The following is a 17,759-nucleotide window of genomic DNA, read 5'->3' as shown; positions in this document are numbered from 1 at the left end:
ACTTCACCTTAATCTTTCTGAAGGCTTCCATTTTCTCTGGACAGGTAGCTGGCAGTGGGCTCCAAGCAGGCAAGGAGGTCAAGGACTGACTTGATTACCAAAACCCAGATACCCCACAAGGCTTGAGCCCTAGAGGATGGAGGGAGAAGAAGTCACAAACGTGTATAATTCTATCCCCAAATTCCTCCAGAACAAAGAGTGGTACCTCCAGGTGTCCTTCCTGGCTCAGCCCAGCCAGCATCACCACTAACAACCCTCTCCCTCTCCACTTTTTGCAGCTCTAGAGTTCAGCGGGGCTGGTGTGTGAGGGAGAACTCTGAGGCAACCCATGGAGACATAATTGGGATTCCCGCTTTCTGGTCTCCCTCTCTTTCCCAGCGTCCAGCTCATTGAGCAGCTGTTGGGACAGCGGGCTGGGGAGGATGGGGTACGGGCCAGGGCAGGATCTTTGCCCCTTGCTACCACTTGAAACAGCTAGCTGAAATCCTGGCTGTCAGCGACCTGAGAGGGGAGGGAGTGGGGGGAGACTGGGGAGCAGGGTTCCAGGCGCATCAGTGCAGCCCCTTTCCCTGGGGAGCGACCCCACCCCCACAGGCCCTAATCCGTTGTCAGCAATGCCCAGGCGGAGCTTGGCGTGGTAGGAGGCACGTGGGGGAGGCGGGAGTGCGGAGCGGGCACGTGGTCCAGCCTCCTCAGCCCCGTGCATGCCCCCCGCCCCCCGTGAGGAGGGGTTTGGGGAGGTGGGGGCGGGCCTGGGCGCGGGAGGGCGGCGGGAGGCTCAGAGCGTGGGGCGCCTGCCCGCGGCAGGAGCTGTCCGCGAGTCCTAGTGCTGAAGTAGGTGCGGACGTGCCTGGCTCCCGGAGCCCGGTGCCAAGGCCAGCGGAGACCATGGCGTTCATGGTGAAGACTATGGTGGGCGGCCAGCTGAAGAATCTCACCGGGAGCCTGGGGGGCGGCGAGGACAAGGGGGACGGGGACAAATCGGCGGCCGAAGCGCAGGGCATGAGCCGAGAAGAGTATGAGGAGTATCAGAAGCAACTGGTGGAAGAGAAGTGAGTGGGATCCTTTCCTGGCTCCAACGACCTTCCCCACCCCCTCCAGCCACCTGGCCGACCTCTAGGGCGGTTTCAGACCCCGAGTCCCTTACCCTACTTTTCTAGACACGGTAAGAGGCTGGCATGTGCTTTCTAGGCTGCTCCCAGAGCCACTCTATCTCAAACCCAGGACCCCGTCCCAGCTTCGCACTCCGGGCCCAGAGGGAGTGGGGGCAGGGGCAGAAAGGACGTGGGATGGGGTGGGGGCACGTGCATTTCTGACGAAACAGGTAATCCCTTAATCCGATCTGGTCCTAACCGTCTCCATCTTCCAACTGGAGCTCCTCTGAGCCTGAGGTTCTGAGAAAAGCGATGCCGCTGAGGGGGTCAGAGTCACGGAGACAGATCTTGAGATGGGGCATTCATAGATACTGAGTCTCCATGTCTACTTGTGTGTGGGCAGTGCTGGGACAGAGAGACAGCTGGGGCTGGCCCCCAGAGCTAGACTGCTTAGGTTCAGATCTAGGTTTGTCTTCTTTTTAGATGGGTGACTTTAGACAGGTTACCTAAACCTTTCTGTGCCTCAGTTTCCTCTTCTGTAAAATGGGGGTGGTGACCATAAAACTTGCCTTATATATTTATAAGGATTAAATTATTTAACGCATGTAAACTGCATAGCATAATGCCTGTCACATGGTATATCATTAAACATTAGCTATTATTTCGCTTAATACTGATAATAGTTTTGAGAGTTGCAAAAGAGGGAAGGAAGTGGCGTACCAAAAGTGGCAATGCAGCCAGGACGCAAAACCAAGTCTGTCCCGAATACTTTCCCCCACACGACACAATCTGTCAGGAAGGGAAAAGACAGACGGAGTTGGAGGCTGCGAGGGACACATATTAGGGTCTGCAGAGTGAGCGAGACAGGCTGACGCTCCTGCCGGGAGAGTCCAGTGGCAGGTGCAGAGAAAGGGCCGCGATGATGTGGGGAGAGGCAGCAAAGACTAACTGAGACCCAAGACCCGCCAGGTCGGAGCACACAGCTACAGCCGAGTCAGGCAGGATCGAAGCTGTCAGCGCCCCCGGGAAGGGATGCGCAGAGACCCCTTGGCCCTTCCCTCGCAGACCCCGCCCATTCTCTCAGCCCCTGAGATGACTCCGCCCCCGGTGCCCCCGCAGGATGGAGCGGGATGCGCAGTTCACGCAGAGGAAGGCTGAGCGGGCCACGCTGCGGAGCCACTTCCGAGATAAATATCGGCTGCCCAAGGTAAGCTTAGGAGCCTGGGCTGGTAGGCACATTGGGACCCTGAGATTGGAGCTCCCCACTCTTTCTCCGGACTCTGGGCTCCGCAACTCAGCTCCTGAAACTCAGGGAGTTCTTGGTTGGATCCTTCTTTCTCAGAGGAAAGAAGACTCAGAGGCCAAGGCTTGGTGCTGCAAGGAAGCCCAGCCTTCCCAAGACTGATAGGTTTGTGTTTCTGGAGCCAGTTCAGGCCCCTTCTCTCCCCCATGTCCCCTTCCCCCAAACCCTAATCAGGCCCAGGCAGATGAAGAATCGGAAAGCAGTAGATTTTACCGCAAGGTTGAGTGTGAGGTTGAGGTTGAGTACTCTAGGAGCTCCTGCACACGGGGCGGGAGGAGAAGGGGGACAGGGGCGGGGGTAAAGAATGCAGCACCCTCTGTGGTTCAGGCACTCGGTCTTCATCCCCTTATGTAGTCCCTCAATAACGTTTCCAGGTGGCTATCACCCACACTACAAATAAGGAAACTGAGGCTCAGAGAGATTACAAGATGACAAGACCACACAGCCAGCTAGTGTTGGAGCGGGGTCAGAGCTCAAGCCTGTGAACACGGAACCTCAGGTTGCTGTAGGACCCCAACTGCCATCCAGGGTAGGAGTCCCTCTGCAGAAAGCAGAATGCCCCTTGGTTGGTCAACAGCCAGATGTCTCCTACAGGCATTACAGCACTGGATGGGCATGGAATTGTTGCCTAAGGAGGAAAGTGAGGCACAAGGTACTCCCAGTGCCCAGAATCTTCCACTTAAATTAGAAGATCAGACATGTGAACATCACATTCACTCATTCAACAAATGTTTACTGATCCCTTGGCTGCTTCTGACTCTCCAGAGGGCACCAGTCTCTCAGAGGGAAAACCAGTCCAGAAAGCCAGGAAATGTACTGAGTTAAACCCAGCTAGGAATGGAGTCATTGCTCATGGAGTCATGCTTGCACTAAGCCCGTTAAGACACAATTCCTGCCATCAGAGAACCTGCATCTAATAAAAGAGGCAAGACTGGGTGCCTGGGTGGCTCCGTCAGTGAAGCGTCTGCCTTCGGCTCAGGTCATGATCTTGGGGTCCTGGGATCGAGTCCTGTATCTGGCTCCCTGTTCGGCTGTGAGCCTGCTTTTCCCTCTGCCTCCGTCTCTACCCCCTGCTTGTTCTCTCTCTCTCTCAAATAAATAAAATCTTTTTTAAAAAGCGGGGTGGGGGTAGAGGGAAGTCTTGGCTGTAATTGAGTAAGACATAAAGTGGAAAGGGCCAGGGTCCCCAAAGGGATAGAGAAATATGATGGCAACCAGTAGGTGTGCAGAGAGAGCACAGATATTTGAATCCATGATGTAGGTTTTTTTTTTTTAAGATTTTATTTATTTATTTATTTGACAGAGATCACAAGTAGACAGAGAGGCAGGCAGAGAGAGAGGAGGAAGCAGGCTCCCTGCTGAGCAGAGAGCCCGATGTGGGGTTCGATCCCAGGACCCTGAGATCATGACCTGAGCCGAAGGCAGAGGCTTTAACCCACTGAGCCGCCCAGGTGCCCCATAGGTTTATTTTTTTAAAGATTTTATTTATTTATTTGAGAGAGAGAGCACAAGCAGGGGAAGGAGAAGAGGGAGAGAAAGAAGCAGACTCCCTACTGAGCAGGGGGCCTGACACAGGACTTGATCCCAGGACCTTGGGACCATGACCTGAGCCAAAGTCAGCCCCTCAACCGACTGAACCCATGATGTAGGTTTAAAACAAGTGCCCCTGCTTCCTAGTTGTGTGACTTGCACAAGTTACTTACATTGAGTAATTTGCTTACTTAAAACTGAGCCTCAATTTCCCCTTATTTGTAAAATAGAAATAAGAACACCTACCTCACAGGGGTATTTTGAATGTCAGCCATACAATAGGCACTTAATAAATGGTACCCATCACTACGATCAATACATCCTCCAGCATAGGCAATAATCGCCAGCCTATGACCTAGCTGCCTGGAACAGTTTGACTCCTAAGCAATTCCATTTTGCTTTATTCACTATGCGAGTGTCTTCGGTATCTCAGAGTGAAGTTAGGTTGTATAAAATGCAAGGCATGGAAGTGCAAGGTCCCCATGTCCCAAGTGTCCAAAGCTCAATCCTGGGATGTGGGGGTGGGGGCTGAGCTCACCGAAACATGTGGCTTGAGAATCTAGGGGCTGGGAGCCCAGGCCAGGCCTCCCCCCTGTCCCTTCAACTCTGGGTCTTCCCGGGCCTCCAGCCCCACTCCGCCTCCTCCCCTCTTCCCTTCAGAACGAGACAGATGAGAGCCAGATTCAGATGGCAGGTGGAGACGTGGAACTGCCCCGGGAGCTGGCCAAGATGATTGCGGAGGACACAGAGGAGGAGGAGGAGAGGGCCTCTGTCCTTGGGCAGTTGGCCAGTCTCCCTGGCTTGGACATCGGCTCACTCAAGGACAAGGCCCAGGCCACACTGGGGGACCTCAAGCAATCAGCTGAAAAGTGCCACATCATGTGACTACTCCCCCTGGGGTTGCCCACTGGGGTGACCAGAGGGCTGGGCCCACGTGAGGGCTAAGAGCATGTCTCAATGCCCAGGGACCCACACCCCATCTTAGTTTTGTTTCTCCCCCATCCCATGTTAGCTCAGGACCCTTCTCATCCATGGCCCAATCCTGCCTTCTGGTCTTTCCTTCTCCACTGGGACCAAAGTCCCCATTCCTCTCTTTCCCTCAGGACCCACCCTCTCACCCACCCACTCAGCTTGGAGAGGCCTCCTAAGATTGTAGGAATATACCCATCCCTCTCTGGCCGTGGCCCTAAGTTCCTGCACACGGGAGCGCCCATAGAGAGACCCAGAGAGACGTGGAAACCATGGAAGCATGTGTGGAAGCTTGGGCCACAGACGCATCCTGGCAAACACACACACACACACACACACACACACACACACACACAGGCCAGCCCCTCTAGACACCAACACTCAGACATGCTTAGAGGGGTCTTTGGGCAGACACCCTCAGTAGAACAGAAGCCCAAGGTTGAGCCTCCATGTTCATTCTCCGTGAAAGCCACTGTTCTTTTTGGTCCTCACTGCATCATCTCTAAAATGAGGATGGACTGGGTAATTTCTAAGACTCTTTCTGGCTTGGCCTCCTTGGCTCTCAGAGCCAACCCCGCACTCTTCCTTGGGCAGGACAACAGCTGCAGCCATAGCCAGGAGCGGCTGCCGCTGTGCCGTGGGCTCTGGCTCTCGGGAGCTGAGCGATGCTGTGTGAGGGGCGGAGTGCCAAGGATGAAGCTGGCACTGAACGGTAGCCCAGGCGGCTCCAGGCCTTCTCTGGACCCAGGCCCAGGCAATTTCTGTTCTGTTCCTGTAGAACTCTCTCTGGATTCCATAGCTGGATCTCCTCCGTCAGCTCCATGAAAAATAAAAATTTGAAATGATGTACCTATCTTCCCACTTCTTACAGACCTCCAGGAATTTTGGGGTTAGTAGCCCCACAGCCCTCCTCACCCATAGCTTCATAACAATGCCAGCCTCTGTAAGATGTTCAAGCCCTACCCTTCTGGGCCCCTGGGCAAGGGCGGGGTTCCTGCACTGATAGAAGGTGCCAGGTCCAGCCTGGGGCTGGATGAAACAGGTCTGGGCTTTGAGGAGGGTGTGGTAGCCAGCTGGATGGGGGTGCACGTGGACAAGGTCGGGCCTCTATGCCATTACTTGGGACCCCAGGAGGGGCTCTGGTTCGATCACAGCTGTCTCTGGCACCAATGCCTATCCCCCCTTCTCACCTCGGAGATGGAAGGTACAACTAAGAGAAGGCAGGACAACCGCCTCCCAGTCTGAGCACCGCTGTATGGCTTTGAGCAGGTCTCTTTCCCTCTCGGAGCCTATTTTCCCTGCTGTGCAATGAAGAACTAACCCCTCCTAAGTAATAAGGTTTCAAAGGATGACGGTTTGTAAAGCCTTTGGCGTGTGGCAAACCATCAACAAATGACAACTGATTCCTTAGAAAACAAAGACAAACAAAAATAAAGAGCCCAAATTTCATCCTATTTACTTGTGGGGAGGGGGTCCAGGAAACCAACCGTAAGCTGGCCACCCCAGGGTCCTGAACAGCAACAGGGTGCTACAGACCAAGCCCCAGGGTCCCTGCCTGGCACCAGCCTTCAGAAGCCAACCAAGGTTTACAGGCAGCATGGCTACAGGAGGGCTTGGTTTCAGGGCTAAGTTTCCACTGGGCTTCCCTGGTAAAATAAGAGCAAGAAACATAAAACCTGTTCAGTAGGTAAATGTGGGGAGAAACAGGTGGAAGAGGGAGGAGAAAGAGAGGATGAGGAACGAGGAAGGTGAAGACAGGGAGGGACACAGGCCCAGGACAGGAAGACTTGAGCTGTCACACCAAGCCTTCTCTCCCAAGCATCTCCCAGGAAGGGGCCTGGGCCTCTGAGCTGCTCCTAGCTGCCCACCCTGGACAGTCTCTGGACAAAAACCCCTCCTGACCTTCCTGGAGCGGGAGGAGACCCAAGCTGGAACCCCAGGCTGGGTGTGTGTGGGGGGGGGCGAGGTGCGTGGGCCTCCTCGACCGCGTCAGCAGCAAGGCCCACGTCAGCACTCCACCCTCCAGGGGCCTTCTGCTTAATGGGATTGGACAGACCCTTTTTCCCTCAGTGGTTTGCAGGACCCAGATGAAAGAGGCAGAGAGTCAGGCCGTGGGGGAGGCTGGGGGTTAACACTCACTGAGTCCTCACAAACTGAGCTGACTGGGACTGGGGTCTGGGGTCAGGGGGTGGGGGGACTGCTGAGCCTCCACACTTGTTTCCTCCTCACACCGGGAAACCTCAGGAAGCCCTGGTCTGTCTGTGTGTCCCTGCCCTGGAGGGAGGTGGCTCTGGGGCAAAAGGAGCCAGCTCTGGGGCCCAGGCAGAGGTGGGCAAGGAGGACAGGCTGAGGGGTCTCCAGACTCTGCTGGCCTCTCTCTGCCTCCCCTCTTCCTTCCCCTGCCTTCAGGGCTTCTCTGCTAGTCCATGTCCTTCTCATTTGTGTCCCCCACCCACTTCCACCTTGTTCCTGCCTCCTACCTGGCCTATACTCATACCCTCAGGTGGGGGGCCTCCTCTGTACTCGCCCCCAGTCCTAAGCCCTCAGCGCGTGTCTACGGGACTACTGGCCCACTACTCTCTCCCTGGCTGGTTTCTGCTTCCACTTATTCACACAGTCACTTGGTCTGTGACTGGTGCACCTGCCTGGTGTGATGCGAGGGCCACAGAGAAAGCCACTTGCCCCCCAACTTCCCTTTTCCCAGCCATTAAAACCCTGCCATCAGTACAGCATAGTCTAGAGTAAATAATTTACCTCCCTGGCCTTTTTATTTCTCCTGTTTTTTCTCCCCTCCTCCCTTCCTCTTTCTCAAGCTGGCAGGCAGTGTGAGGATACAGGAGAGCTTGAAAAGGGGTGAAACAGCCCCCGTGTCCAGACCCCCTCTGCACTTTCAGGAAGAGAGGGATGGCAAAGATGGCTGGCCTGCTCCCTTCACTCCACCCCCATTCTCTGGCCCTGTAATCTGGGTGATTTCAGGAAGATTGGTGACCCTGCCCTGCTCCAGTCCCCTTCTTCTGCCTTCTATCTACCCAGACAGCTCAGGCCTGGTTGTCAGAGGGAGAAGGGCGCAGAGGGAAGCAGTGACTTTCCAGAGGCCAGCTGGTCCCCAGGGAGGATTTGGGAGGGTGTTGGGGTTTGGAGTTCAGTGGACTTCCCCTTCCCCCATTGGCCAGATGGTACCTCCTCAGACACAGATGCCCCCTGCAGGCACTGGGGACATCTGGGGGAATGTTCGCTTGCTGAGCCTGAGGTGCCGGCAGTGCCTGTTGACCCAGCTGATGCCTGAGGTTGGGTTAGGGCCAGGGGGCTGTGCGAGGGGAGTGGGAGGGAGCCACAGAGCCTGCTGCCCTGCCCCTGTCCCCGTGCCTGGGGGCAGAACTGTTCCCAGAATCCTACGGGGCAAGGCTCAGGAAAAGCAGGGGAGCCGGGGTGGGTGAGCTGGGGGAGCAGTGGATTTAAGGGTGCCTCAGCCTTATTCGCAGGACTTGTGCCTGTGTGTGTGTGAGACCACGAGTGTAAGTCCATGTTTGCATGCATCTGTGAACCTGAATGTGGCTTTGTTGTTTTTGTGTGTCTGCTGCCCATGGCCTGTTAGTGTCTCTGTGTTAGTGTGTCTGTGGGATTTCAAGTGTGGGTAGGGGTTACTCTAGAGAAGGTGATGTGCCCCTCCTCTCATGTCCCAGCCTCAGGACTGGGCCATCTCCCATGTCGGGGCTGGGACAGCAGCTGGCTTCTGGGGACTAGAGTTCTCCTAGGTAGGGGTGCCTGGGTGGCTCAGTGGGTTAAAGCCTCTGCCTTAGACTCAGGTCATGATCCCAGGGTCTGGGGATCGAGCCCTGCACTGGGCTCTCTGCTCAGCAGGGAGCCTGCTTTTCCCCCTCCCCTCTCTCTGCCTGCCTCTCTGCCTACTTGTGATCTCTATCAAATAAATAAAGTCTTTAAAAAAAAAAAAAAGAGTTCTTCTAGATGACCTCCTGCAGGAACCAAAGTTCTTGGTCCTTCCACTTCTTCCTACTTAGCAGAAGAAAGGGCAGGCTGAGCACAGGGAACACTCAGTCTGCTCCAGTGGCCCATCTGCTGCTCCCAGGGCTGGCCCCTTGGGAGGCAGAGGGACCCGAGGCTCAGGGGCTCCCCCAGCTTGGCCCAGTGCTGGCTCTGGGCTTAGGGAACTGAGTGTAAGTGGAAGGATGCGGTGGGTAAGGCATGCAAACGTTGGGGCATGTCTGCTCTGTTTTGCGCACTTTCGAAGTGTTAAATGTGAGAGACAGAAACTCGCTCCTGGGAGGAAAAATATGTATTTTTTAAAGCAGATTAGCATATTTCCTATACGTCTCCACCATTCGAAGAGAACCCTAGAGAGCGAAGCCCACCTCCTCTGGCTGAGCTGCCTCCTTCCTTGGCAGGTGGCTTAGACACGACCAGCCTGCGGCCCCAGAAGTTTCCTTCCCCTGGACCTCCTCCACTGGCCTCAGCTTCCCTGGCCTTTCCTGTCCCTGAAGTGGGGCCCTCCTCCCCACACCCATCTGTAGGAGTTTTGGGCTCTTGTTTGGGCACAGCCAATAGAGCACAATGCAGACATCACATACACACAGTGGGGTCCGCGGGCCAACTCTTGAGCCCATTATCCTTCTGTTCAGTTGGTCTTTCAAGCCCGCCCTTCCTTATTTCCACTCTCCCTCCCATCCAGTCTTCTCCATCTGCCCGCCCACTGGGTCAAATCACTCTCCTTCCTTTCCCTCATTTTTCTCATTGAGGCTTTCTTGAGCAGCCCACTCCCAGAGATAATCTGAAGTACATTCTTTTCCCTAAATCTGAAAATAACATTGTGTTGAACTTGTACTGTGCCAGGCTCATATACAGGAACTCCTTTCATCCTTACAAACCACCACCAGCCACTTACCTTCATCCTCATTTTACCAAGAAACCAGCTAATGGGTCCCAAGCTTCAGGGCCAAAGGGCAGAGCCAAGATCTCGGCCATGCCTTCTGCCCTCTAGACCACTGCTTGACACTGCCCCCTAATGGCCAGGCCAAGGGTTTGGGGGGGAAATTAGGGCCCTCCCAGTAAGGAAGCCCTTCCCTGGCCACACTGGAGGCCCCTCAAAGGGGGCAGCTCCTCCTCCCATAACTCCCCAGAGATGCTCCTGGCTGCTGTTCAGACCAAGACATGAAAGGGGGAGAGCAGGCTGATGGAAACTGTTTCAGCTTGGGGTCTGGGGAGCTGGGTTTGGGCACTAGACCCTGGAGAGAATGCTCACTGCTGACTCACCAGTCCAGGGGACAAGGGCATGGGGAGGCCCGGGGCCTTCCCTGCTCTCCCTCAAGTTTCCCAGCATTTCCTGGGGTCCCTCCAGCCCCAGCCTGTGAACCAGGAGATACCCTCTCTATTTTTTCCAGGGCAAGAAGAGAAGCACAAGTTCAGAAAATAATTTAATAGAGAAACCATGAATTACATTCTTTATACCTAGCCTCCTGCAAGGAAGACACCTCCCGTCCCAAGGAGGCACTAAAGAGCACAAAGGTTACATATCATCAGCACCCTTGTGGACTTTTAAAAAAGAACCCCCAAATAACTCCACTGGGTGAACACTGTTCCCTAGATTAAAGTCACTTTGTCCTCTTAAAAGCCCATGTCGGGGAGCTGAGGAGGTATTAACAGCGCCACTGGAGAGCTGGCGAGATCGGGCCCAGAAAGGGGAAAGGACTTGCCCAGGGTCACACACGGGGGGGGGGTAGCAGTAACATGAGACCCAGAACCAGGTCCCTGGATTGCTGGCTCTTTCTCAGGGGGTCTGGCAGCCTCCATGCCTCCCCACTCCAAGCCAGGACTAGCTCTGAGGCAAGTAGGGGTGAAGGATGAAGGCGCAGACCACTCCGCTTGTGCCCCCTGGGCCAGAGCAGGAACAAGGCATGGCTTTCTTAAATCGGCCCCACCCCTGAAAAGTACATTATTTTCACGTCTGAAGGATTATCTTAAAATACTCAGAGGGTGGGTGAGGGTCAGCTCCCAGGAAAACTGGGCACTCTGTGGGCCTGAGTCCACACCGAGGGGTGGGTGGTCCCTGAGGGTCTTGGGAGTGCCCCGGTCCCATGCAAGGAGGGAGGCAAGTTGCAATAAGGGTTTCCAGGAAGGCAGGGGTGGGCACAGGGCACAGCTGCCTGCTGAGAGGGGAAGAGGCAAGAACAGAAGTGCCTGCGGAAGGCCCCCTGCCCCGTTCTCAGAGCAAAACTAGAGGCCTCATGTCCCCAAAGTGCCAGGCTCAGGATCCAGCAACCACCACATAACCAAAGTCACACGAAGGAATCTCTTCTCCCAGAGTCCTGGTCCCCTTCCCCCAGGGGCCAAGACCCAGTGCTGCCAACACTGACATGGGCCACCAGACCTCCTGGAAGTGCAGACGATCTTGAGGGGGGCTGGGGATCCTGGGATGTGTGTGTGGGGGGGTGTCTAAGAGTTGCCCATCCAGGAAGCCTGTTCCATAGTGTTCTGGAGGGCCACAGAATTCTGGGCATCAGTCTAAGGGAGTGTGTCCCCAATTAGGGGTGGCTGTGGCCCATCCAGTCATCCCTCCAGGGTCACTGCAGGGTGCACGCTGTGGAGAGGAAGGGGGGGAAAGTCCATCTTAAGCCTCTGGCACAGAAGCAGAATCCAGGACCTCCCCCAGCCCTTCCCTCTCCTTGGTAAGGGTCCGACTCCAGGGCAGGACTCACAGCTCCGAACAGACTCTGACAGCCCTTCTTTGTCCAGGGTCTCAGCGGCCCAGTGAGACTCCCTCATCTGTGGAACATAAAGGCAGCGCAAGGGTGAGAGACAGCCAGATGCGGGAACAGGGCCGCACTGAGCAGCTGCTGAGCGACTGAGCTTGAGTGCCAAGGACAGAGACAGCGATGGGGGGGACCTTCAGAGGAAGACGGAAGGGGGAGACATGCAAGGGGATGCGGGGGACAGACAGCCACAGGCAGAGAAGGGCAGGACGCAGCCAGCCCGTATGCCCACCTTGACCTGCTCCTTCAGGTACTCAGCTCGAGCCATGAGGTTCTGAACCTGCCGGGGGAAGACACGCCCATGGGGGTGTGGGCCGGAGGGGCCCTCAAACTGCTTTCCTCCTCATTCCCAATGCTCTCCAGAACCCTCCACACCACCCAAACCACGCCCCCTGAGCTCTTTATCTGCTCCCTTCTCCAGGAGGCCTTTCCAACCGAAGCAGCGCCACCCTGTCTGTCCCCGTGTGCCCTGACCCCCGGCACCTAAGCCCCTGATGGAGTGCGCAGGGTCCCCGGAATTCCCCAGGCTGTGAGGTCTGACTCCCAGCCTTGGAACACCCTGCAGGAAGCTGAGGACCCCCAGCACGGGAGCAGGGGGAAGAGGGGAAGAGGAAGCCTCCCAACCCTCTCAACCATGGCAGGCACCTCAGTGTGAAGCAGCTCCCGCCTCCGGCCTGGGGGCTCCGCTACAAAGAGAGGGAGGGTGTGCGGTGAGTGCTGGGCAGCCCGGGGCCTGGGGGCCAGTGGTGATGGTGGGGGTGGGCTCACCTGCCAGCAGCACCAGCAACTCCCCCAGGCCATGCTGGTACAGGTCCAGGGCATCCTGTTCCCCACCGGCTTCTTCCTCCTACAGCCACAGGGACAACAGGTCACTTCATGTCATGCCCTGCACTTTTCCTGCCCCACGTGAACCCCTCACACTGGGTGCCTACCTTGGCCGTGGCGGCCGAAGCCACTTCCAGGGCAGCAAGGAGGCGAGGCTTGTCCCGGGCCATCTCTGGGATGAGGACAAAGGCTCAGGGTGAGGAGGAGCAGCCTGCTTTCCATCTCAGGGAACCTACCCCATGCTGCTGCCCCCTCAGGCTGGAGGGAAGGTGCTGGGGCTTGAGGCCAGGAACCGGGCCTACCTCTGAGCAAGTCACGTGCAGAAGTCCCCTGCTTCAGCAGGGCCTGATTGGAGGAGGAGACGATGGCTTTGAGCTCCTCAGCCCGGGACACGTACTGCCTCACCTGCAGGAGGGGAAGGGCTGATAAGGTGCTGCCCCACACCCACCTCCCTCACCGGCACGCACCTCCAGGTTCTGCCCCACGCTGTAAGGACAGGGGGCCACTGAGATGGGCCTGACCCTCCCTAGCAATGAAGTTCTGGTTCTTAGTTCTAAGAGAGCCGGTCTGCAGAGACCCCCACCAGGATCCCCCACCCCAGGAGGGTCCCTCACCTACCTTTGCCTTAATTGCTTCCTTCCGCTGGGCATCCACTTCATCTGCAGATAGTGGGGGTTTGTGTGAGGTGTCTGCTCTGCCCCCCCCACCAAATCCTCTGGGACCCTCAAAAGGACCAGGTGCCAGATTTACCCTCTGCCTTGTCTCCCACAAAACTCTGGGTGGGGAGCTGCTTCTGGAATCCATCCACTGCAGCTGGGGCTGCCCCACCCCTGCTGCACCCCAGGGCTCCAGGCACTCACAGTGCAGGGCAGGCACGAAGAAGTCCAGCGCTTGGCAGTAGAGGGATAAAGCGGCCGGAGCCTCCCCATCCTGGTCCTTCTTCACAGCCTGCACCACAAGGGCGGTCTGGGGGACAGACAGGTCAGGGGTCAGGCCCACCCCCAGGCTCAGCACGAAAGGAGAAGGGCAGATCCCTGGTGCACCACCGAATGGGGTTGATGAGTGCCCCCCGCCCAACCTGCCCTCCTCCTCCGCCCTCCCGCTGGCCCTTTTACCGCGCGAGCCAGGCTCTCCCTGCTGGGCATGTGCTCCAGGTCCACCCAGGGGTGGGCGAAGAAGTCCTGGAAGGAGATGCGACGATTGGGGTCCCGCTCCAGGAGCCGCTGCAGCAGGTCCCGGCAGTCTCGGGAGAGCGGGGGCCGCAGGGGGAGCTGCGGGGAGGGTGGGAGCCAGATCACAGGGGGCCCCAGCACCTCAGCCCCCAGCCCAGGGGCCGGTCAGGACCACCTGGTCCAGGGATGCCCCAGAGGAACATGTGTGCAGGGGGAGAATTGGAGCCTCGGGAAGAACAGTGACAGGACAAGGCGCTGGGTGCCGGGGGGGAGCCACGCCCTCACAGGAAGCCTTGCTGTTGTGAACCCCACGTACTTGCTTCTCCTTCCCTGATCCCTCTTGGTAAGGTTGGGCCTGGCCTGCTGGCTTTGCTCCCACAGAGGGCCCGCACACAATCAGTGGGGCAGTCCCTTTGCGTCCTGTCTGGAGCTGATCTGGGTTCCTAGAACCTTCTAGAGCCTCAACCTCCCCTCTAGAGCTCATCTAGCACCACAAAGCCAGCCTGGAGCCCATGCCCCAGGCTGTGCAGTGGCAGCGAGGGCACCTAACTCAGGGCCCCGAAACCCTCTCCCAACAGGTTGCCAGGGCTCTTTGAGACCCACCTCAATAACCCGGTTGCTCCGGATCTTCTCCTCCAGCTCTGAGAATGACCTGGAGGCAAAGGGGGGCTGCCCGAAGAGGGCTTCTGTGGAAGGGAGGCAGAGGGCAGGCTGGGAGGGGACAGGGTCAAGCCTGGCCTGGCCCACACCTTGGGGTTAGGGGGCTGACACCTCTCATGGCAGGGACTCCGGGCCTGCAGAGTCACATTCATTAGAACCCCTCAAGAGGGGCCCTAGAGAGGCCTTGCCTGAGGACACATGGTGGAGGTCCGGGGGTTGGGGCTGGGGATAGAGCTCTCACCGTACAGGATGACCCCCACGGACCAGAGGTCCACACGGGCATCGTACTGCCGCTGACACACCATCTCGGGGGCCATGTAGAGTGGGGAGCCACGGAGCACGTGCTTCTCGTCCCAGGGAGACATGTGCTGTGCGAAGCCAAAGTCTGCGGGCAAGAGGCCGGGCAGCAGGGCCCGATTCTAGCTGCTGCAGCTCCTGCCCTTTAAAGTTTCACCCTGTGCTCCAGGGCAGGGCTCCTCCCCACCTGCCAGGCTCGCCGGGCTCACCGGGATCAATCCTACTCTGTGGCTTTTGCTCACCCCCTTTCTCTCCAAATCCTAAAGCCTAAAACAACCTCCTCCATCTTCCTCTGGGAGCCAGCCCCCTCAGGCATCTTTTTCCAGGAAGCCCACCCTGATCGCATCAGCTATGAGGATAAGGGCCCACCAGGAGTTAGAAGCTGAGGTTTTGCCTTGCTTTCTGGCTTCCCAGCCTCAAGTCCATTCTTGGCCACAGCCACCTCCACCCCCCCATCCTCCAACACTGTCACAGACTGAGTCACATGTTGAGCCCCAATCCTGGGGACAGACCAGTTCCCAACCCTGCTCACACAGGGAGTCCTTCCTGTCGTCACACATGGAGTCCTAACCTTGACCCCAGACTGAGCCCAGGCCCCATCCAGTCCATTGCTGGAGTCGAGTGAAGGGAGCCTGAGAAACATCCTGCCTTTTGGTGGCAGGCCTGTCCCTGCATTTCCCAGCCTGTCATGGCTTGATGACTCAACAGAGGGTGCCATGAGAACTAGGGCTGCTGAGCGAGCCTGGGCAGCATGAGGCCCCTGTACACCCACCTTCCAAACCTCATCCCTGCTGTTCCAGACTCACACCTGCCAGTTTAAGATGGGGCTTCTCCAAGGAGCTCAGCAGAATGTTCTGTGGCTTCAGATCCAGGTGAGAGATATTCCGTTCATGCAGGAACTGCAGGGCACTAGCTGGGGAATAAGACCCACACGGAGAAACAGGTCAGAGAAGGCCATCCCTCACCTGCCTCTCGCCACCCCACCTGCGCCCCTGCCAGCCTTATATCTACCCCTTCAAGCCTGCCCAACTGGACTTCTACACTGGCTGCTCTACCAAATGTTTTAATACTTAAATATCAGGTTCCTGCCACTTCTAAGAATTTGCCCCCTATCCCCTTGACCCCTTCGCAAGTCCCCTCCCCGCCCAGAAGCCTCCCCAGTCCCCCAACCCTTAAAGTCTTGGTTTCTTTTTTGTTTTTGTTTTTTTTTTTAAGATTTTATTCATTTATTTGACAGACAGAAATCACAAGTAGGCAGAGAGGCAGGCAGAGAGAGAGGAAGGGAAGCAGGCTCCCCGCTGAACTGAGAGCCAGACGCAGGGCTCGATCCCAGGACCCCGGGATCATGACCTGGGCCAAAGGCAGAGGCTTAACCCACCAAGACACCCAGGCGCCCCTAAAGTCTTGTTCTTTTCCTTGGCAAAGCACTTGAGTCCTACCCTTAGGCCCTGGAACATTCTATGAGTTCCTTATATTATGTTCCATGTGTGGAAACCCGAACTCCCCACAAACGAGGGTTCCCCTCTCTCTCTCTCTCATGTCATCCTTAAGCCAGGATAGGCATGTGGGAAAGATGGGGCCCTAACAATACAAGCTGAAGCAGAGACAACTACTAAGAATGGTTCTAAGCCTGCAGTGGGAGGTTGAGGGGGGCAGAGATCACGAGAAGGTGTGTCAGGCGGGGGTCCGAGGCTTTTACCCAACTGCTGCATGAAGACACAGGCCACCTTCTCAGGCAGAATTCTGCGGGTATGGATGAAGCGAGACAGGTCACCCCCTGCGCAGAACTCCATGATGAGGTAGATGTTGTCGCTGTCCCACTGCAGTTATAGAGGCAGAGAGGCAGCTTGAAGAGAATGCCCCTTCTCTAGCTCCCCTTGGGGGTGGCCCCACCCCAGACCCGCACCTGGAAGTCTTTCAGCTGTACAATGTGGGGGTGTCGGATGCCCTTGAGGATCTCAATCTCTGTCAGGAGGTTCTCCACAGATGCCTTGTTCAGACTCTTCTTGGCCACACACTTTATGGCTACCACCTCACGGGTGTCCTTCTGTGGGGACAGGAGATTTGAGGTTTCTGCCTTGAGAGGAAAGGAGCCCATGCCTGGGCCCTCCTGCCCCATCACTGGGCCTCCCCACTCACATCAGCCTCCAGGCTTCCCAGCTTCCCCTTCCCAGGCCAGGGAGGCACTGGGATTCTGGAATCCCGGGCTCCCCACCCAGTCTAATGTTCTCCATAATCGATTTCATTGTATTCTAGAGCGCCCCCACGAAGGTGTGTCATTCACTGTTCTAGAGCGGCGCACTCCGATTCCTAACTGGGTCCAACCTTCTAGAACCCTGTCCCAGACTCCTTCCAGCCCACCAAGGATCCTCCCTGTTCTGCTCCTATCCTACGCCCATCTGCCAGTGACACCGAGCTTCACCGAGGCCTCCACCTGCCTCTCCAGACAAAACAGGGCTGTGTGGGCGTGCGTTTTGTTTTTAAAACAAAAAAAGGGTGGCAGTCAGCTCCCAGCTCCTCCACCGAAGCGCGGCCGGCCGCGGGCCACTGCTCGCATGCCGCAACTCGCCTCTCTCTCGCAGGACGCCCATCCGGGTTCGCTCGGGGTCTGGCGGGCACAGGGGCAGGGCCCTCACTGTTTCCCCAGCCCCGTCCCTGCCCGGCGCGGGGGTCCCCAGGGCGCCCTGCCCCGCACCCACCTTGGCGTAGGCTTTGTACACCGTAGCGTACGTGCCGCTGCCCAGGCGCTCGGTGAGGATGAAGCCGTCCAGCCGCGGGGGACCCCAGGCGGGCCCCGCCATCCCCGCCGCCCGGTGCCCGCCGCTTCCTGCTTCCCCGCGCCGCGTTCCGGCGCGCAGCCCGCGGTCAGGGCGCGCGGCCGCGGGCCGGACTCCACGCTGCCCCCAGCGCCGCCCGCCGGGACTGCAGCGCGCTGGGCGGGGCGAGCCCCCACGGTCCCGCCTCCCCCAGGTGCTCCAGGTGCCCTTCCGGGTGCCACGCCACTGGAGATCCCGTAGTGGGAGCACCGAGGCTCCCTGCGGTCCGAGGCCAGCAAGCTTGGTCGCTAAGAGGGGGGACGGGGAAATCCCACCCAGAATTTATGGCTCACGTGAAGGGCAAGGGGGGAGGAGTCGGGCAGAGCAGG

The 17,759-nt window shown here is 57.5% G+C and overlaps 2 protein-coding genes across 2 annotated transcripts; one reads left to right on the top strand and one right to left on the bottom strand.

The window, feature by feature from the left end:
• Nucleotides 1-37: 37 nt before the first annotated feature.
• LOC111153228 (complexin 3) lies at nt 38-5,742 on the top strand. Its single transcript, XM_022512123.1, has 3 exons — nt 38-1,052; nt 2,214-2,301; nt 4,588-5,742. Exons 1-3 carry the CDS (start codon nt 889-891, stop codon nt 4,810-4,812), a joined length of 477 nt encoding a protein of 158 aa, XP_022367831.1. The 5' UTR covers nt 38-888; the 3' UTR covers nt 4,813-5,742.
• Nucleotides 5,743-10,312: 4,570 nt separating this feature from the next.
• Nucleotides 10,313-17,415, bottom strand: LOC111153351 (unc-51 like kinase 3). Its single transcript, XM_022512334.1, has 16 exons — nt 17,314-17,415; nt 16,521-16,661; nt 16,314-16,434; nt 15,423-15,527; nt 14,559-14,702; nt 14,261-14,343; nt 13,601-13,756; nt 13,346-13,451; nt 13,104-13,144; nt 12,788-12,890; nt 12,593-12,657; nt 12,429-12,507; nt 12,306-12,346; nt 11,893-11,940; nt 11,607-11,673; nt 10,313-11,488 (listed from the first exon to the last, which is right to left on the bottom strand). The coding sequence occupies exons 1-16, from the start codon at nt 17,413-17,415 to the stop codon at nt 11,472-11,474; spliced, it is 1,419 nt and encodes a 472-aa protein (XP_022368042.1). The 3' UTR covers nt 10,313-11,471.
• Between the last annotated feature and the right edge of the window lie 344 nt (nt 17,416-17,759).

Source organism: Enhydra lutris, unplaced genomic scaffold (assembly GCF_002288905.1).
Source record: "Enhydra lutris kenyoni isolate GAN:26980312 unplaced genomic scaffold, ASM228890v2 scaffoldscaffold31, whole genome shotgun sequence".
Lineage (NCBI taxonomy): Eukaryota > Metazoa > Chordata > Mammalia > Carnivora > Mustelidae > Enhydra > Enhydra lutris.
This window is presented reverse-complemented; position numbering and strand designations above follow the sequence as displayed.

Coding starts and splice junctions, on each gene's coding strand:
- LOC111153228 (XM_022512123.1), top strand. CDS start 889: ATGGCGTTCATGGTGAAGACTATGGTGGGCGGCCAGCTGAAGAATCTC. Junction 1,053..2,213: donor AAGCAACTGGTGGAAGAGAA/GTGAGTGGGATC, acceptor GTGCCCCCGCAG/GATGGAGCGGGATGCGCAGT. Junction 2,302..4,587: donor ATAAATATCGGCTGCCCAAG/GTAAGCTTAGGA, acceptor TCTTCCCTTCAG/AACGAGACAGATGAGAGCCA.
- LOC111153351 (XM_022512334.1), bottom strand. CDS start 17,415: ATGGCGGGGCCCGCCTGGGGTCCCCCGCGGCTGGACGGCTTCATCCTC. Junction 13,452..13,600: donor GGGAGAGCCTGGCTCGCGCG/GTAAAAGGGCCA, acceptor TCTGTCCCCCAG/ACCGCCCTTGTGGTGCAGGC. Junction 12,658..12,787: donor TGCACGTGACTTGCTCAGAG/GTAGGCCCGGTT, acceptor TCCTCATCCCAG/AGATGGCCCGGGACAAGCCT.